At 53.9% G+C, this 18,429-nt stretch overlaps 7 protein-coding genes across 7 annotated transcripts; 3 read left to right on the forward strand and 4 right to left on the reverse strand.

Annotated features, from left to right (window-relative positions):
• Positions 1-720: 720 nt before the first annotated feature.
• Positions 721-2,143, forward strand: P168DRAFT_236037 (caspase family protein; the record flags this gene model as incomplete). Its single annotated transcript, XM_024833503.1, has 4 exons — positions 721-888; positions 941-1,400; positions 1,448-2,056; positions 2,118-2,143. The coding sequence occupies 4 exons, from the start codon at positions 721-723 to the stop codon at positions 2,141-2,143; spliced, it is 1,263 nt and encodes a 420-aa protein (XP_024692733.1).
• Positions 2,144-2,397: 254 nt separating this feature from the next.
• On the reverse strand, positions 2,398-3,852 carry P168DRAFT_290224 (DUF367-domain-containing protein). The gene is made up of 3 exons (XM_024837160.1): positions 3,525-3,852; positions 3,327-3,463; positions 2,398-3,236 (listed from the first exon to the last, which is right to left on the reverse strand). Exons 1-3 carry the CDS (start codon positions 3,752-3,754, stop codon positions 2,503-2,505), a joined length of 1,101 nt encoding a protein of 366 aa, XP_024692734.1. The 5' UTR covers positions 3,755-3,852; the 3' UTR covers positions 2,398-2,502.
• Positions 3,853-3,959: 107 nt separating this feature from the next.
• Positions 3,960-6,822, forward strand: P168DRAFT_290226 (VHS domain protein). The gene is made up of 9 exons (XM_024837161.1): positions 3,960-4,255; positions 4,309-4,396; positions 4,484-4,559; positions 4,645-4,938; positions 4,993-5,265; positions 5,316-5,688; positions 5,770-6,030; positions 6,096-6,313; positions 6,472-6,822. Exons 1-9 carry the CDS (start codon positions 4,186-4,188, stop codon positions 6,670-6,672), a joined length of 1,854 nt encoding a protein of 617 aa, XP_024692735.1. The 5' UTR covers positions 3,960-4,185; the 3' UTR covers positions 6,673-6,822.
• Positions 6,823-8,401: 1,579 nt separating this feature from the next.
• P168DRAFT_327125 (uncharacterized protein) lies at positions 8,402-9,896 on the forward strand (the record flags this gene model as incomplete). Its single annotated transcript, XM_024841204.1, has 2 exons — positions 8,402-8,469; positions 8,522-9,896. 2 exons carry the CDS (start codon positions 8,402-8,404, stop codon positions 9,894-9,896), a joined length of 1,443 nt encoding a protein of 480 aa, XP_024692736.1.
• A 2,539-nt stretch (positions 9,897-12,435) lies between these two features.
• On the reverse strand, positions 12,436-14,924 carry P168DRAFT_290227 (CBS domain protein). The gene is made up of 5 exons (XM_024837162.1): positions 14,335-14,924; positions 13,800-14,269; positions 13,636-13,753; positions 13,412-13,590; positions 12,436-13,362 (listed from the first exon to the last, which is right to left on the reverse strand). Exons 1-5 carry the CDS (start codon positions 14,710-14,712, stop codon positions 12,891-12,893), a joined length of 1,617 nt encoding a protein of 538 aa, XP_024692737.1. The 5' UTR covers positions 14,713-14,924; the 3' UTR covers positions 12,436-12,890.
• A 122-nt stretch (positions 14,925-15,046) lies between these two features.
• On the reverse strand, positions 15,047-16,612 carry P168DRAFT_327127 (uncharacterized protein). Its single transcript, XM_024841205.1, has 2 exons — positions 16,210-16,612; positions 15,047-16,088 (listed from the first exon to the last, which is right to left on the reverse strand). Exons 1-2 carry the CDS (start codon positions 16,515-16,517, stop codon positions 15,230-15,232), a joined length of 1,167 nt encoding a protein of 388 aa, XP_024692738.1. The 5' UTR covers positions 16,518-16,612; the 3' UTR covers positions 15,047-15,229.
• Positions 16,613-17,008: 396 nt separating this feature from the next.
• P168DRAFT_268805 (sterol desaturase family protein) lies at positions 17,009-18,284 on the reverse strand. The gene has a single exon (XM_024835109.1). It carries the CDS (start codon positions 18,179-18,181, stop codon positions 17,165-17,167), a length of 1,017 nt encoding a protein of 338 aa, XP_024692739.1. The 5' UTR covers positions 18,182-18,284; the 3' UTR covers positions 17,009-17,164.
• Between the last annotated feature and the right edge of the window lie 145 nt (positions 18,285-18,429).

Raw genomic sequence — 18,429 nt, forward strand, 5'->3', positions numbered from 1 at the left:
ATTATTCTCGATAGAAATTTGTCATAGGGCAGAAGAGAACGACTGATCGCCAACTCAATATTAACAGATATTATTTATGGAAAGATCCAAGACCCAATAGTGGTCCGATCGATCTTGGATTTCTTGTGTTGAAGTGGGTCCATAAGGCAGTAAGGCTTGGAAGGCACTAGGGCCCCGAATAAATCCGCACCGGGACCAATCGGAGAGGGCGAACTCCACCTGATCTCGGGGAGTTGGATGCCTCAGAGTCAGGCGGCCTCGTTCTTCGTCTTCTCTTTCGTCCATTTCTCACTTCCTCATCCTCATACTGCCACCCCCTTCCCTGCGCAAACGCCACTCGACCTTTTCACCCCCTCTTTGCTTTTTAATTTATTGCAGATTCTCTATTACTATTGCATCCACTCTTGTTTGTTGGCGCCCCACCCCTCTCCAGAGCATTTCCTGCCCGGAATGTCATATTATCCGTCGTACTCGGGCTCGCCGGGCTACCCCCCGCAGCAGCAGCAGCAACAACAACAACAGTACTCAGGTTACCCTCCGAATTACAGCTCCCCACCGCATTACCCGTAAGATTTGTTCTTTCTTCTAAGTCTCTTTGTTTGGTTGGCCCTTGGACTTCCCTCCTGAATCAGAGTCCCTCCGGTTTATTAAATCGCTGGACTTTGATCTCCATTTACTGGCGTACTGTTCTTCTTGATCGTCCACTGACCGTGCAGACCTATGAATCACCAGCAACCTCCATACGGCGGCGGCGGCGGCGGCGGCGGCGGATATCCCGGCCAGGCCTACCGCCAGCAACACCCGCCTCCCCCTAACCCTTATCCTTCCTACGGTCAGCCGCCGCCGCCTCAGCAGTACGGATCGCAATACCCTCCCAGCGGATACAATGTATGTGCGCATATGGCAGATGGTGGTTGAACTCTCGTTGACATCGCCTTAGGCCCCTCCTCCGCATTCAGGATACGGCGGTCCCCCGCCCGGTGGTCCTCCGCCCGGTGGTCCTCCTCAGTACCAACGTCCTCCCCCAGCGAATCCCTATGGCGGCCACGGCCATCAGGGTGGCCCGGCGCCTCCCCCGTCCACCCCCGTCGCTTTTGGACATGGCGCGCCTCAAGGCTACAACTTCCAGTACTCGGCTTGTACGGGAAAGAGGAAGGCGCTTTTGATCGGAATCAACTATTTCAACCAAAAGGGCCAACTGCGCGGGTGCATTAACGATGTGAAGAACATGTCGACCTATCTGAACCAGAACTTCGGCTATGCTCGTGAAGACATGGTGCTTCTGACCGACGACCAGCAAAACGCCATGAGCCAGCCGACCAAGGCCAACATTCTCCGCGCCATGCACTGGTTGGTCAAGGACAACCAGCCGAACGACTCTCTCTTCTTCCACTATTCCGGTAAGCCTCACAGGGACGTGCGAGAGATGCACTGCTAATAAGTTCAGGCCACGGAGGTCAGACTCCCGATGTGGATGGCGACGAAGACGACGGATACGACGAGGTCATCTACCCCGTGGACTTCCGCCAAGCAGGCCACATCGTCGACGACGAGATGCACCGCATCATGGTCAAGGCACTGCAGCCGGGAGTGCGGCTGACGGCGATCTTCGACTCGTGCCACTCGGGCTCGGCCCTGGATCTGCCCTACATCTATTCGACCCAGGGTGTGCTCAAGGAGCCCAACCTGGCCAAGGAAGCGGGCCAGGGCTTGCTGGGCGTGGTGTCGGCGTACGCGCGTGGCGACATGGGCAGCATGATGTCGACGGCAATGGGCTTCATCAAGAAGGCGACCAAGGGCGACGAGGTCTACGAGCGCAACAAGGCGACCAAGACCAGTCCGGCCGACGTGATCATGTGGTCCGGCAGCCGGGACGACCAGACCAGCCAGGACGCGCGCATTGCCGGCCAGGCGACGGGGGCCATGTCGTGGGCGTTTATCAGCGCGCTGCGCAAGAACCCGCAGCAGAGCTACGTGCAATTGCTGAACAGCATCCGCGACGAGTTGTCCAGCAAGTACAGCCAAAAGCCTCAGCTGAGCTCCAGTCACCCCGTGGGTAAGTCGTCTTCTTCCTTTCTGCTATTCCCCATATGGGTTCAATATGCTAACCGTTTTAGATGTCAACCTGCTTTATGTGATGTAAATACAGTCCCTCATGAATGGTTTCTAGCGGATGGTGCTTTTTGGGCTTTCACAAATGGGCCTGTCTTCTTTATCCTAGTATGGGTTTTTTGGTTCGCAGTTTATATCATTCTTATGTTATTCTTTTTCCGTCCGCTGTGTCTTTTTTGCATAAATTACCCTGGATTGAAAATGGGGTTGCCTGATCCTTATTTGTACACTGGATACCCGGGATTGTCTGGGTAGAGTTACAGGTAGCAGAATGGTCATGAGTCAGATCAATCTTCATAAAAGTTCATAAGTAGTACATATCGTGCGTAGCTCCGAACTCCAAAACCCAGACATGCTGTAACTTTTGTCTTTTCCTGGTGCAGCAAGCAATCACCACCGCTTCGGCGCATCAACCACCGTTCTGGAAAACGACGCACTGAACGTCTCCGTCGCCTTCCCCTTGCGCTGCGCAGCCGCAATTCCCGTCCGGTCCGTGACAGGCGTCGCATCGATAATATTATCGAACGCCTCATCGTCGCTATCCTCGGCAGACCCAGACTCGGCATCCGAGTCCTCCAGCCGCTGTCTCTCGCCCTCCGGTCGGGCAATCTTCTCCGGCTGCGGCTTATCCGGCACAGTAGTAGTCGGGTTCTGGAAGGCCTTGGACGCAAGCGTCTTGGCCCTGATCTCCGCCATCTGCGCCTCATCCTCCGAGTCATCGGAAATAGCAAATGGGTCTTTGTCTTCCTCTTCCTCCCCCTCTTCACCGTCAGATCCTTCCTCCTCGCTATCGTCCGAGCCAGCCTGCACCTTCCGGTTTGTGTTTCCAACCGTCCACATGTCGTCCGCGCCCGTCTCGCGGCTCTCTTCGTACTCGCGCTCGATCTTCGCGAGCCATTCCTCCTCGGTCCGCTTGACGTCCTCTTCCGTCTCGCACGCGGCGTACCGCTGAAGCAGCTCCGAGTTGATTTCCAGGAAGGCTTCGCCGTACCGGAAGTTTTGGAGGACGTCGCGCGCCCAGTCGAAGTGGCCGCAGATGCAGAAGCAGGCGGCGAGGGCTTCGACGCAGTTGAGGCGCCATGGTTTGCCGTAGTTGACTGTGTTTGCGGCGATTAGGTAGGGGACTGTTTGTATATGGTGATGTTAGTTGATTTTCCTGTTTGAAACGGCGTACAGATGGGAGGATAGAGGAAGAAGGGAGGGAGGGAGGTTACGTAGTCGCTCGCACTTCCCGCCTATCCGCGCCCAAGGGACTTCCTTTACGCGCACCCAGGAGCACTCCACCACTGCGGCGCCGTACTGCTCCATGAGTTCCTTGTCTGCGGGGGAGATGATCTTCTTTGCGTTGGGGCTGTTGTTCGTTCTTAGTCGGCGGGTTCATGCTAGATGTGGGAGAGATATGTTAGGCATACCTGACGATCACGCCGGGAAACCTCTGCCCGATGTTCAACTCGCGCATCAGCCCCAATTTCATCAGCCGCTTGCCGGAGCAGCGCTTCGGATCGCAGTGTCCCAGGTCCCAGCAGGCGGCCTTGAAGGCGGGTTTGGTGGAGGGGCCGTCGCCATCGCGGGGTACGCGCGGGCGGGGACCGGAGAATTTCTTGCCTCCTCGGGGCATGTTATCTTTTTTGTGGCGGACCATTTTCTTCTTGTCCTTCTGTAGTTTAGTTGTCTGCTGGAAATGTATAGTAGAGGGTACACTGGTGTGAATTCCGAGAGGAAAGAAATGTTCAAATCGGTGGTAGATCGCGAAAATCCCGCGGTCGGCGGAAGGTTGATACGGACTAGGCTAAGGCCACATCCATCACCGCCCGACTCCATGACCTCCACTTACCTATTACGCCCAGGCTACTTTGGCTAGATCGACCACCTAATCCATGAACCCTTAATTCCGTCTCTCTCCAACTTTTCCCTTCCTTCTCCGACACACTCACTCTTTAGATTCGTTCCGGAAAGAAAAGAAATACTGTCTGGTCTCCCCATACCCTCACCAGACAAACCCACACTCCCCAACTCAATCAACAACCCACCTTTCTTCCTCCCGTCGTCACCCTGGAGGCCGCCTCAGCACGCATGGCAGCGAGGGACCGCTACGGTGGTGTCTTTGCTGACCTAGGCTTCACCCCCTTACAGCGGGCAATCCGTACGACCCATACAACAACTCCTTTCTTGGATACGATACTTATTATTTATCAGGCAATGCTTGCGATCTCTCCCACTACGAGCCTAATCTTGCGCTAAACCTTGAAGTCGCCGACTTGATCAATTCCAAAAAGGGCAATGCGTGAGTGCAACCCCCCCGAGCCCCCCTCTCCACCCCACCGACAGAAATTCCACGGCGCATCGCATGCTAATACTCATCTGGATATAGTCCCCGCGAAGCTGCCTTCGAGATCGTCCGTCTGATCAATTCCCGCAATCAAAATGTTGCTCTGTTAGCGTTGGCGGTATGTTGGATTGGGGTGTCCCTTGTCCCGCGGGGCTAGGGGAAGGATGTTAGAACACGCGCTGATTATGAATGTGACAATCAAGCTCCTCGATATCTGCGTCAAGAACTGCGGTTACCCGTTCCAGCTCCAGATCAGCACCAAAGAATTCCTCAATGAGCTCGTCCGCCGCTTTCCCGAGCGGCCCGGATTGCGGCCCTCGCGCGTCCAACACCGCATCCTCGAGTCCATCGAAGAATGGCGCCAGACTATCTGCCAGACGTCACGGTACAAGGAGGATCTCGGACATATTCGTGATATGCACCGGCTACTGCTTTACAAGGGCTATGTGTTTCCGGAGATCCGCACGGAGGATGCTGCTGTTTTGAACCCGAGTGATGTATGGCCTCCTTTCCCCTGTTCTTGTGTGTGATGTTGTTGCTGACGGGTGTAGAATTTGCGATCGGCCGAGGAGATGGAGGAGGAGGAGCGCGAGGCGCAGTCGGCTAAGCTGCAGGAACTTATCCGGAGGGGTACCCCTGCCGACCTGCAGGAGGCTAATAGGCTCATGAAGATCATGGCTGGGTACGACAATCGGCACAAGACTGACTATCGGGCCAAGGCGGCGGAGGAGGTCGCCAAGGTGCAGCAGAAGGCTAAGATTCTGGAGGAGATGCTGCAAAGTCAGCAGCCTGGTGAGACGGTAGCCGAGGGGGATGTATTCGAGGTAGGTTTATGCTTTGCAGCTGGGAAAGTTTTTGGTTGACGATTTCATAGGAACTCGCCAATGCGCTGCGGAGCGCACACCCCAAAATCCAAAGAATGTGCGAAGAAGAGAGCGATGATCCGGAGGCAGTCCACAAGTTGCTGGAAATCAACGACAGCATACACCGCACGATTGAACGATACAAACTGACCAAGAAGGGTGATCTGGAGGCGGCCTCGCGCATCCCCAAGGGAACGCTAGGCACGACGACGGGCGTGTCGACCAACGCCAACAACGAACTCTCCCTGATCGACTTCGATCCAGAGCCGCCCAGTTCCAACGGCAACGCCCCAGCAGCGCCGACGGGCGCCACCTCCTTAGAAAACGACCTTCTTGGACTCTCGCTGGATGAGCCCGCCCCTGGCGGGATCTCCTTAGGACCTGGTATGTACCTTTGTGGCGCCTGTCAATACCCAGCCGATTCACGCCACTACTACGCTGGCATGTGCTAACCTTGAGCTGCAGCGAATCCCGCCGGCCCATCGGCGGCCTCTTCAGGGCCAGAGCCTTCCCCCGGGGGGTCTAGACCCAACTACGACATCCTGTCGTCGCTCAATTCGTCGCCTGTGCCATCCCAGTCCTCGACACCAGTCGCCCGAGTCCAGCAGCAGCAACAGCAGCAGACCACAGCAACGCCCCCGCCCGTCGATCCGTTCGCCTCATTGGTGTCAGCCAGCCCTCGCAATGCCAGTCCCTTCCAGGGTGCAAAGACGGCCGCTCCCGCCGGTTCCTCGCTTTTGGACCTGGCCGGGGCCGGGGCCGCGGCCCCGGCCCCCAGCCCGCTAGCAAAGCGCCGGAGGAGGACGAATGGGATTTTACGTCGTCGCTGCCGGAAAGCAACGCTTTACCGAGTACCAATCGAGTGACGGTGCTTGCCTCGGCGTTGCGAATTGAGTTCGTGGCGCGACGGTCCCCGCAGCAGCCCCGACAGATCCAGGTCGTTGCTCTGTTCTCCAATGCGATCAACGAGCCGATGCGCGAGTTGCATTTCCAAGTTGCTGTTGAAAAGGTGATTATCCATTTACTATGCTTCACCTTTTTTTTCTCTCTTTCACACCCGTTTTGGTTCTGTCCTGCCATTGTACCCCCTCTTGAATTTAATATCTGGAGACTTCACGATTACACCCGAAGAAAAGATGAGCCACTCGCTAACCAGTCCAATGACAGGCCTACACTCTCCATCTACGCCCTCAAACCGGCCGCGACATGGCGCCACAACAGGCCAATGGCGTGCAGCAAGAGATGATGATGGACGGGGTGGACGTTGGCAAGGGGAATTCGCTGCGAATGCGGTTCCGCGTGTCGTACCAGGTGGGCAGTAAACGGATGGAGGAGCAGGGGATGGTGCCTCCTTTGGGGATTGCGTAAATAGTGGGTTGATCATTTGCTGGAGGTGAACTGAACTGGAGGATGGGAATGTGATGAGGGGGGAATGTGTGGATGTCTGTGGATACCTGTTTTGATTTGATGCTATGTTGAGCGACAGAACGAGTACATTTCATTGAGCTTGCATTCTACCTTCTCTTTTTATTCTCTGCTGTCAGATTGATTGAATCTTGTCGGTACTTGTAGATAGTAAGTGTATAGGTATTACATGGGTATCTAGTGGCACTATCCAGTCTAGATAGTAAGTACCTTACCAACAAGGCACCAGCCAGGGTCTACCTAGCATACTAAGTATACAAAGTTCACGCAACTCCGGTTCCAATCCCTGCATATCCCGCCCTCCGACCTCCTTTACAGCAAGACCCCTCACTCGTTTCCATACACCTCGCCAGTGAGACACAGCATGAGGCTTGAACTAACTTCGTCGGTCTACAGTATCTATATAGCTTGAACGCCATTGATTTGCCGGCTCTATCAACCAACATCCTTAGGTTCAAGCCTTGTTTCAGCCTCGTACTTATAATTTTTGTTTGGTTTGTTTGGTTGATTGTGGGATTATGGTTAGCCCTCGGGCTTTAATGGGGAAGTTCTGATTACAGATCTGTTGAGATCTTGAGCTCTGTAACAGGAAAGATGTCGAGCTCTGGTTTGTAATGGATGACTTCGTTGGATGTCATTCGCTTCAACCCGGAAGATCTTAGTCAGTTGGGTGAATTGCTGGTGAATTGCTGGTGAATTGCTGGACTGAAGTGTGAACTGTGGACTGCGGACTGTCCATGTTCCATCCTCCAACGCCCCACTGTCGATCGATCGATCTGCTCTCCCCACTGGTTCCATCGTCTGTCACTCCATCTTGACCTTATCATGTTGAACTTACAGCTTTACTTGTCTTCTGTTTTCGTTGTTTAAGGGCTGAAGTGGCGAGTGTCTTATTGACGTGGTTGAATTGACGGGCTGATCGTCCAGGAAGCATTGTTGTCTCTCCCAGGAGTATACAGTATATACCGTAAATGGGAGGGTCTAATCGAGTAGGTAGTATCGAACAACGGCAGGTTCGGTCTGCGGTCTAGACTTCCCCCAGATCTCCCTACTACTACTGCTACTTTCTTTAGGGCTATTCCCACAGATCAACCAGTCCCAAGGGGGATCCCACCAAAAAGCAGGAAAATAGTCCCGGAAGGCAGTTAGGGCTTCCCATCGGCCGGCCCAAAGAAAAAAGACGCACCGTAGGACGTGGACCACGGGCTGCCCTTTAGCTATTTAGCTTCGACCCATGGTGACGTCCATGGGGCCTCGACCTAGAGCCCTTGGCCCAGCCCAAAGGTAAAATAGTAGATCGCTGCGTCGGATTAACTCGGGATGCACCGTGGATATGGGTTGACATGAACACCGGTAGATCCCAGTGGGCAAAAAAGAATGGTAGAAAACTCTATACGAGGACCGCTGTTCTCCTTGCTCATTCCCCCCTCTCAGGGCGCTACCCCGGTGCTGCTACTGTCGACTACGGGGGTTGGGACTTATTTAACATCGTCTTCTCGCTTCTGGTTCTCTTCCGTTATTCTCTTCTGGCCACTGTCTTGTTCTCTGCTTGTCTTGGAATGTCGGTCCGTGATATGGACTGAACTTGCTGTGTTACTTGTCTGTCTAGATATTCACCCCCGTTGATTTCATTGAACCTATAATTATTACTCCTACGGCATCTGTCATGAATATGGCCTCTCCGTCCGCAGAGCTGGAGAACTCTCCAAACCCTCGCACCCGCGAGGAGAATCAAGAACGGTACGCTAGCCTTTGATTCCCCAAATTAAAGGAAACCAACTGAATCAAGTAGAGCATTCATCGCCGCCTCCAGACGTAAAGACCGCAGCTTAGATGCCCGGTTGGAATCCGCCAACCGAGCCTCCGTCCTGCACAAGCAGCGCACGGGCAAGTCCCTCAACATCAACCGGGACATCGTGGAGCGCGAGGCCATGTACGAAGAAGTCGACGAGCGCTACCAGGAGAAACTCCAGAACATCATCAACAACCAGCGCTACCAGCTCGTGCAGGACGAGTTCCGCAACAACCTCTACAACGCCTTTGCCCTGCGCAATGCCACCGCAGGGGGTCTGCAACACCGCCGCGCCGCGAGCCACACCCCACGCGGGTCCATCAACGGCATCCACAAGATGAGTCTAGACCTGTCTCATCTCCGCTCCTCCATCTCAGAGGGCATGCACTCCCACCACACCCCCATCGACAGTCCCATCGGCACGGCCGGGCCCGCCTCGGCCAGTAACTACGTCCTCTCCCCCACCTACAGCAGCTCCACCCACCCTCACCCTCACCCTCACCCTCACCCTCACCACCACCCTCACCAGCAGTCGCCGTCGTCGTATCCCGCCTACATGGGCCCCGCCATCACGCCGTCCACGCCCGCCTGGCCCCAGAACAACCCATGGCCAGCAGGGTTCCAGACCCAGCACACGCCCACGCCATTCGACCCGGCCACCATGGGCGTCGCCACAGACATGACCATGGGCACCGGCATGCCGGTAACCACCCGCCAGTACCGCGACCGCATGGCCTCCGCCCCTGTGATCCCCGTGCACGGCCTCCCAACCGGCACGCCGGCCCGCAGCGCCAGCAACGCCCAGCACACGCGCGTGCGCTCGGAGCCCACCAACGCGGCCGCCGCCGCAGCAGCAGCCCACCACCACCACCAGCAAATGCAGCAGCAGCAGTTCCACCAGATGCAGCAAAGCCTCGCCCTGGGCCGCTCCCCGCACATCGACATGGACATGGACGCCGCCACGGCCCCAAGCAGCATGAGCACCACCGAGCCCATCCCCACGCCAGACCTGTGCCCTACCCCGAGCACGCCCCACAGCCCAACGACTACTACAGCCACGGCGGCGGTGTCCGCCTACCACGACGACGCCAGCGCGGGCGCCATGTTCAGCTCTGCCCTCAACATGCTCAACAAGGAAGACGACAGCGGCGGCGGCGGCGGCGGTGGTCACCCCGGGAATAACACCGGCACGGCCACCAACAACGGAGTGTCGTTCTCCAACGACCTCTTCGACGCCGACTACGCGGAGTTCAGCCAGTTTGCGTTCGCGCTCGGCGGGGACGAAGTCAGTGGCTTGATTCCCGAGGCTGGGGCGGGGCCGGAGTGGAAGTTCGATGAGTTGGTTGCGTTGGATGAGTATCCTGTTTCTGCCTGATTGAGTTGCATTCCCCTGTTTCATTACTGATTGTGATTACTTGTATCATTCATTGTTACACTTATGTTTCCTATATCATCATCTCATGTTCATTGTCCATGATGTTCATGTATATGATATGATATGTATCATTATCATCGTGTAATACCTCTTCCTTCCTTCTCTCCCTTTCCTTTCACTTTTTACATCGCATGTTATTTTATGTTATTTTATTCCCCATCATCAATCTATCCCTCCTGACACTACCTACAACCCTGGTTTGGTGTTCCTCACCCACCTACCAACCAAGGTATCACTACCAAGGTAGTCGACCAGTCAGTGGATAGATTGAAGGGTTTGGGGAAAGGGATGGATGGATGGATGGATGGACCAGTCGGGCAATACCCAGCTTTCTTTCTCAGCTCGCGCATTGAGAATATCCCTTCCTTGCACTGTTGTTTTCACCCTCGCACATATTTTTTTCTTTGTTATTTATTACTTATTATTATTATTACTACTACTATCATATATATTATCATCTTTTAATCATTATTGGAATGTACAGTACACCACGACGATAAACGAACCCTACCCTACCTACACTCACACTATAACTAGATATCATGTTGTAGCCCGTAGTAAAAAACAGGTAGAAACGAGGTCAAAAACAGGTTCTTTTTTTTCTTTTTTTTCAAAAAAAAAAAAAAAAGAAAAAACCGCACAAATCCAACGTCGCAACACGAGCCCCAGCCAAATCAGCCGAGACAGAAACTCTGGTCTTCCCTGCAGGGACGAGGGGACGAGCGGATGCCCGGTTGAACTGTGAAGTCAACCGTGAATGGGCTGTCTTGGCTCCCCCGGAAACAGCGAAACGGACTGCGGTTGGGTGGGGGAGGGGAGGGGAGGGGTAGGGTTGCATGGGGTTTGAAATTCCTGGAATCAGGTGGTAACCTTAAGTTCACGGTTTTTGTCTTATTTTGTCTTATTTTATGAGGGTTGTTAGCTAGATTATGGGCATTGTTGGGGGATTTTGAATGAATTAGGATGTATAGGATGGATATGGACTTGATTATCTGTATTGAATTAATGTGTCGTAGTTGGACTTGTAAGTAGCAAGCAGGAAGTAGTAGTACTGAGTAGGCCCGCACAGACCATACAAGAAAGACAGCTTGTGTGGGTCGATCCACTGGGTCGGGAAACTTACTCTTCTGCAGCGTTTCATTTGGAGGGCTGGCCTGGCCTTTTATTATTTCTTATTTGTTATTACATATGTATCATACCACTGATAATGTAGGTATCTTGTATAGTGCAAGTATGTTGGTAGACAATTATCTGTCATAATAATATACAACAATCACAACATCCATACCCCTTCCCTACACTCAGACGCACCAACACACCTAGATAGGTATCAACCAAGTGAACAGAAACAGTCAAGCTCACATGACAGACAGTGGCAAACAGCAGCCCACTACTAAAGGTATCCATCCACCTGCAACGTTACATGGACCCTTCCCCCCCCCCCCCCCCCCACCCAGGGTTCGTTCCCCTGCCATCTGTGTGGATGTTTCTGCACCGCTCTGATTGGGACTGGCTGGCGTACCGTGTAGAGGGGGTGGCATGTTTTAGTGCGGTTGATACTCGGGACGTAGGTCATTTTAGAGTATCTGATTCCTTGGTTGAGCTGGTCTGTTACTAGGTTTGTATTTACCTTATCCTGATTAGGATATTGCGTTGGGGTCGGTTGTTGGGAGGGTCGGTGTATGTATGTATGGAATATAGTAGTAGATAGGACGGGCTTTAGCGTAGCCAGTGGTTGAAAGACCAGACAGCGAGCAACTACCTAGACAGCGAAGAGAAGGAAAAAAAAGACAAGCAAGAATAAAACAAACCAGTGGCGAAAAACAACATCACTGGTTGATATTGCACGGATCCAAAACCCAAACCCAACCCCCTCTCGTGGGTCAAGTCAACCCATCCATCCATCCATCGCTAACTAAGTTCCTCTAAAATCTTAATAGTGAGTAGGTACATAGGTAGGGAGGTACTAACTAGCCTATTCCGTCCCTGTCCATCATCCAGCGTTAACTTAAAATCAAACTTAATTCAGTTCGTCTTGACTTTTTGGGAAAATCCCCGCGCGAACCTGACTCGTTGCTTGCGTGAAGTTTATTCTTTCGTACTCGGTAGCTTGGGATATAACCTTTATATAGGTAGTGAATGGGGTCTGGCCTGGGCCTGGGAGGGGTGGTGTTTTACCTGATAGTTAGAGGTATGAAGTTTTCGTTACAGATAGGCTAGTTCATTGTTCTGTCTTGTTATTGATTGTTCCTCTTGAACAGCAAGAAAGAAGAAGTGGGAAAGGAGTTCACCAGAGGGCCATACATCCCCTCCCCCTCACTCAAGCAACAGTGGCGAGTTATTCAACATCAGGGATAGGATGGAAAGATAGGTAAACCCCCTCTTTTCCAACCCTGGATAAGACACACCTACCTACCATACCATAGTCTAAATCTGTCGAACGGGATAAAACATACATAACATAACATTTGTCAAAACACTCGGTGTCCTACGTCGGGAACCAACATTAACTACCTAGCTAATTACCTACCCACCTACCTAACTATAGCTGAGCTACGCTGATCGATCCGTCAATCCGATCTACCCGTTGGTATTATGGGCGTGTTCCGTGGTTGGGTTCGGCTTGGTTGGTGGGTGGGTTTGGTTTGAAGGTTTCTTGTTGGTGGGTCGGGGATTTTTCGCTCTTTCTTTGGGTACCTTAGGTTAGTTGGTAAGTTATGGACCCGGTTGTCCGTGTCCGTGTCCGTGTTGGGATGGATGGGATGGGTTGTACACGTCTAGTGTATGTCGTGCTTGGTTGTACTCATAGGTGAGGTAAATAGACTCGGCTACTCAAAAGTAAATCGATAGTGTTCCAAGTAAGTATGTATTTACCGATGCAATATGTAAGTCATGCTATGTACTGCTATGCATGATCAATAAGCCCATCCGCCACTACCGACTGAACAACTCCCGTCCGATCTCCCCGCTACGTCGCACGCTTATGCTGGAGCTGCTGCTTCGTCGGCGTCGGCTCCGACTTTCCGCCGGGTTCAGCGGGCTCAGCCCGCTTGCCCGCGCGTACAGGTGCAGAACATCCGTCAGACTGACTACGCCCACGAGACTGCCGGATAGTCGGTCTCCAGGGAGGATAGAAGCCGGGGCGGACGAAACCACTGCGTGGGCCACGCCTGCGCCGGAGCTGGACAGGAAGCTGGAGCCTAAAAAGCCTTGGGGTGGGCTTGGGTGGTGGGGAGCTGTATGGCTGGGGGGTTGAATGGTTGAGGCTCCTGGGAGGGGCGATGCTGGCGGTGACTGGGCTGAGTTGGAGCCGGAGGAGCCGGTCGCGAGTGGGATGTGCACGCTTGACAGGGAAGGCGTCGGGGGGCCAGATGATGAAGGGGACAGGGGGTCGGTTACCCAAAGCCTAACTTATTAGCTTCTATTCTGAACGACAGCCAATAGAACGTTCATACCGGTGTGACTTGGTGGCTACCACCTTGGCCACCGTATGCGCCAGCGTCGATCCTGGGTGTACGTGGAACACCGGGAATGAGTCCTGGCCATCGATCAAACCGCGCGTGGACAGAATCACGGAGATAAAGTGTGTGCACGTGTTCCGTAGCAGGGGGAGCGACGATGATCGAGTAAGGAGCTATCCTGTCAGCACCCTCCCGTCGTAGATGAAGTGTTGACCTACCTTGACATCTGTCGTCGAGATATTGCCCATCACGTTGAAATGATTGTCCACCACAGCCAGAGACGACAGCCCGTCGTTGTACATAATCTGCAGGGCTTCGTACAGTGGTTTATCGCCGCTACAACCAGTTAGATAGCACACGCAGCTCGAACCAAAGGACATACTTGATAGACACCACGTCCCGAGACCCGATCCGCAGATCTTGCAATGCCTGCGTATGGAGCTGCTCAATCACCGGGAATGTGCGCGCGTTCTCCCACAAGAACTTCACCAGCCGAAACTGACTGAACAGACCCCGCACGGCGCCCCCGCGCTCCGGATCGACCACCACCACGCGATGCACGCCGCCCCCGAACGTCTCGACCGCCGTCATGGCGCTAGCGGACGCCGGCAGCGTCGTCATAGGCTCCTTGCGTCCCAGGTCCTTGACATCCTTCAGCGGAATCGTGAGACCTAGTCGGGCCTTGCGCGCCAGTTCCTCATACGCCGGTATGTTCTCTACCTCCGGCTGCGTGAAGCCGGTCGCCAGCAGCAAATAAGCGTTCAGATCGGCAAAATCGAACGTTCCGATGGCGCTGTTCTGATCCCGAGACTCGCGAATCAACAAGACCGGCACATTCGACTCGATCAAGATCTGAATCGTCAGTAACCACCACGTTCTCTCGCGTGCTTGTCTCATCGTTTGTGGAATTATCCTACATTGGTCGCCTCCTCGATACCCGTGTCAAGCTCCACGAATTTCAGTTCGTCCGGGGAGACCAGCTCCCCCACCGAGATCTCCCGCCAGTCACGCCCCACAAAGGCCGGATCCGCAGTCGTCGGCGCCGGTGGGTTGTCGATCAGGCTCTGGATGGCCGACTGCGTGAGGGACGGCTGGCGGCGCGCACGCGGCGACCCGGGCGGCGCCCCGCGCAGCGATTCGCTATAGTTTTGACTGGTGCGATTCTGGTGATTGGACAGTCGCAAGGATGGGCTACGAAACGGGGGAGATCGCGAGTCAAGACTGGTTCGTGGCGATGGCGCCGACGACCCATTCGAAGGGTCGGAGACGGCTTCAGCGGGAACCCGGTCCGCCATGGTTTGGCAGCGACGATGTGAGTGTGGTGAGACCCGGGGGTCGATATTCAACGTTGGCTCATGCAAGTCTGGAGTACGAAGATACGAGTAAGATAGAACGCTCCAAGGGTAGAAACTGGTAAGAGCGAGAGTTGGAGAGACGGAGATGGCGAGATGCAGATGGGGAGATGGCGAAGCTGTTGTTCGATTGAGACAATCAAGCGGGGAATCGGCGGTTGGCGGGCGTCTGTCGGCCAATCACGGATTGTCCTCAGTCGCGCCTGCGTCATCGTATCCGATTGCTTGTGCATCGCATTCATAAAGTTTACGTATCAAACGCATGGTTGAATTGATGGAAACGGAAGGATTTATATGATTTGATCTATAAATCCTGCATTAGTTTGTTTATCTGACCAAAGTGGGCAGTTGCGCATTGACATGCAGCAGCTCTGCAGGTGACATCACCGCAGATCTATCCCGCATTTCCATTTTCATACTTCATTATAATTACTCTGGCTAAACCATATACTCGCAAATATTACCAACCTAAATCGGCTAACATCCCCCCCAGATCTGGCCCCTTACGCTCCTTCATCACCCCCCGCCGGCGCTTCTCCGATCCACTCGCTGGCGCCTCTGGAGATCTTTTGGCGGGTTTGACGGTTTCGGCTGCTTCCGTGTCCGTCGCACGCCGTAAACACACCACCTGCTTGCGCATCCGCCGTGGCTTCTCCTGGCGTTGTCCAACCTGGAAATCCATACTCTGCAAACCAGCCATCTCCTTCTCATCTTTAAAGCTCTCCACATACGTCTCCCGCAGCTCAGGCGGCCAGTCCTTCGTCCAGTCCGTTCTCGAGACTACCCACCCATCCATAATCACCTCACCACCCCTCCCCCCAAACAAATCCACCACCCCAGGACAATCATACAGCACCACCATTCGCAACGCCGGAAACCCTCTCAAATACCGCAACGCCGCACCCGTCAACTCTGTCTGATGCTGCAGCCGCAGCACGCGCAGCCGCGCAAACGCCCCCGACCCACGCACCAGCTCACTCCACGTGCGCACAATGCGGTCATTCAACCTCGCCACGGGCGTCTCTGGGTCCGCGGGCGCCGGTCCCAACCCACGCTCACGCTCGAGGCTGTCGATCTCCAGCGCTGCGAGATTTTTCACGTGCGCCATCTCGACCATCTCCGGGACCCGTGCGTACGCCCCGCACACGGTCAGCACAACATCCCAGCTGGGTTCGTTGTCGCTCTTCACTAGATCTAGGTACTGTCTCATTGTTAGCTTTGGACTTTCGACTTTCATCCGGTAGTGTGGTGCGATGTCCCTGAATTCGGCGGGGTAGGCTGTAGAAAGTAGTTTCCACATGTGTAGTGTTTTCTTATCCCTGTTTTGGTCTTAGCATCGGCCTAACATAGTAATATAACCAAACGCAACAACAAGAAGAAAAACATTCCGTAAAAGAAAAGACCAAAAAGCCGGAAAAAAAAGAAGGGGGAAAAGCTTACGCCTCCCCAAGACACCCCCACAAATAAGCTCCCACCCTCCACGGCACACACGCAAACAACTCCGCCGACAAACTCCGCTGATCAGACAGCGTCTGCCGCATAGCAGCATGTTTCAACGACGCCGCGCCGCGCTCACCACCCCGGTCCCAGCTATGTCGCAGGAAGGGCGACTCATGCACCCAGGCTGGGCCATGGATGCTCGATGCGGCGGGCTTGAGCGTCTTCTGAGTGAAAACCTGGCCGCTGGCCCGGTCGAATCGACGGGTTGGGCGTGGGGAGTTCGTTGTTTCTTTGCCCCTTGGGGGCATGGTTTGCGTGGTTTTGGTTGGGCTGGAAGGGGTATCGCGGGGTATCGCTATCTGGATATCTGTGCGATGCTGCAGCTAGCTTGATTGATGGGTTGATGGGTCATATTGTTCGTGTTTATCGTGCAATGAGGTCCTGTTGTTGATCACCGCGGTATACACGTGACCGGGTGTCCTGATTGGGTATTCTTTGCGTTTTACCAGTACCTCCTAGGTCATGGGTCGGCTGTGCTTTGTCTGGAGTAGATGACTTGTTGGTAGTGTCATATCAAGAGGAGCGATTGTGGAAGCCTTGTCATATGTGTTGGTGGGTTTGCGCTGCTTGTCAGGGAGAAGTGGACACCCCTGTGTCGTGCATACATGGGGAAGTTATGCGCTACATAATTTGGCATAATATAGGACTTGAGTGGGTCAAGAAACTGGAGGACTCCTTTGTGCAGAAAATAATATTCATAGCGGGTTGAAACTCTGTATGTACAAGAGCTGGCCCTGCTGACATTCCCTCTCACTCTCACAAATAGTCATATAGTCGTTGATGTGTGTTTGGTTTTGAAGAAAGTGGACTTCGCTCTGCCCGGTTGACCATAGCCTTCCCGTCAGTTTCTACCTTCCCACCAATCCATATGTATAGCACTCGCCCCTATAGTTGGCTAAAACAGTGGCATGTTCACCGTAGTCGAGTAGTCAACGTTCTCTTCCACCGACTCAATCCGGCCAGTACAAGTACCGAAGATACGGTCCCACAGACGAGTCTGCTTGCCATAGTTGTGGCTCTTTCTCCAACCCTTACGATGGTGCAGGTCATGATCCTCGATGACGATTTCAGCATCAAACATCTGCAGTAGCCAGCTCACGGTCGATGGCACGGTCATGTGCACGCGCAGGCCGCTGTGTCCGAAGACTTCGGCAAACACCACATACTGGTGGCAGACCCACCACTCGAAGAAACCCATAGGTAGGCCGACGAGTTTCAGCGTAGCGTATGCCATGATCGGCACGCCCACCATGTCGAAGAACTCCTGCTCGTGGTCTGCGTACGCTGCCAGAAGTGGGTTTGGGTGCTTCGTCAAGTGGTGTGTGCGGTGGTACTTCCACAGGAAGCCCACGTCGTGCATCATTCTGTGGTACCAGTAGAACCAGAAGTCGAGCACGATACCGTATAGGCCAATCTCTAGAGGAAGAACCAGCCAGTTCATGTGGGACGGCAGCATGTCCATGTTGTAGGATAGGTAGGTCGACAAGGCTAGGCGCGAGCCCGTGGTCTTGTAGAGCGAAGCGACAACCTTGGCAATCCCCACGTCTGGTACGCCATCCCGCTCATGTTGATCACCGTCGAGGAAGCCGAACTTGTGACCCATGCGGCGGAGTAGGTGCACCTGGTAGATCACCGTCAGGTTGATCGCCATGAAGTAAAGGTTGAAGACGGCGATCGGGCCAAGGTTCTTCCCCATGTAGGCAGCGTAGGCTTGATGGAAGAGAAGTGGGAGGGACGCATAGAAGAGCACCCAGATATTGAGGCTCAACTGAGGCATGTAGGGCAGTTTGTCGCTTTTTGCGTGGACAGGCACCTCCTTGGTGATGTCGGTGGGATGGACGTTGAGCAAATCAATCGCCCAGTGGTTGTGGTTCCATGTCTTCTTGTCAGCGGTGCGCCAGGTAGACTTCATCGAGTCCTTTGGGTTGGACTTGGGGTATCCATGGGGGTGGACATTGTGCACTTTCACTTGATATGATAATTCTCTTCCACTTGAGGATGGAGAGTGGGCTGACACCACCAGGCTTTAATACCATGTCTACGCGCTACTAAGTCCAAGATTGGGACGGGCAAGTCATTCAACAACATGTGAAGTAATGGAAAGTTCTCTGAGTGTTGTGTGCGGATCCGTCTGTGTCGACAAATAAAGTGTATGTCCTG

This window comes from Aspergillus campestris, assembly GCF_002847485.1.
Source record: "Aspergillus campestris IBT 28561 chromosome Unknown P168scaffold_6, whole genome shotgun sequence".
NCBI classification, from domain to species: domain Eukaryota; kingdom Fungi; phylum Ascomycota; class Eurotiomycetes; order Eurotiales; family Aspergillaceae; genus Aspergillus; species Aspergillus campestris.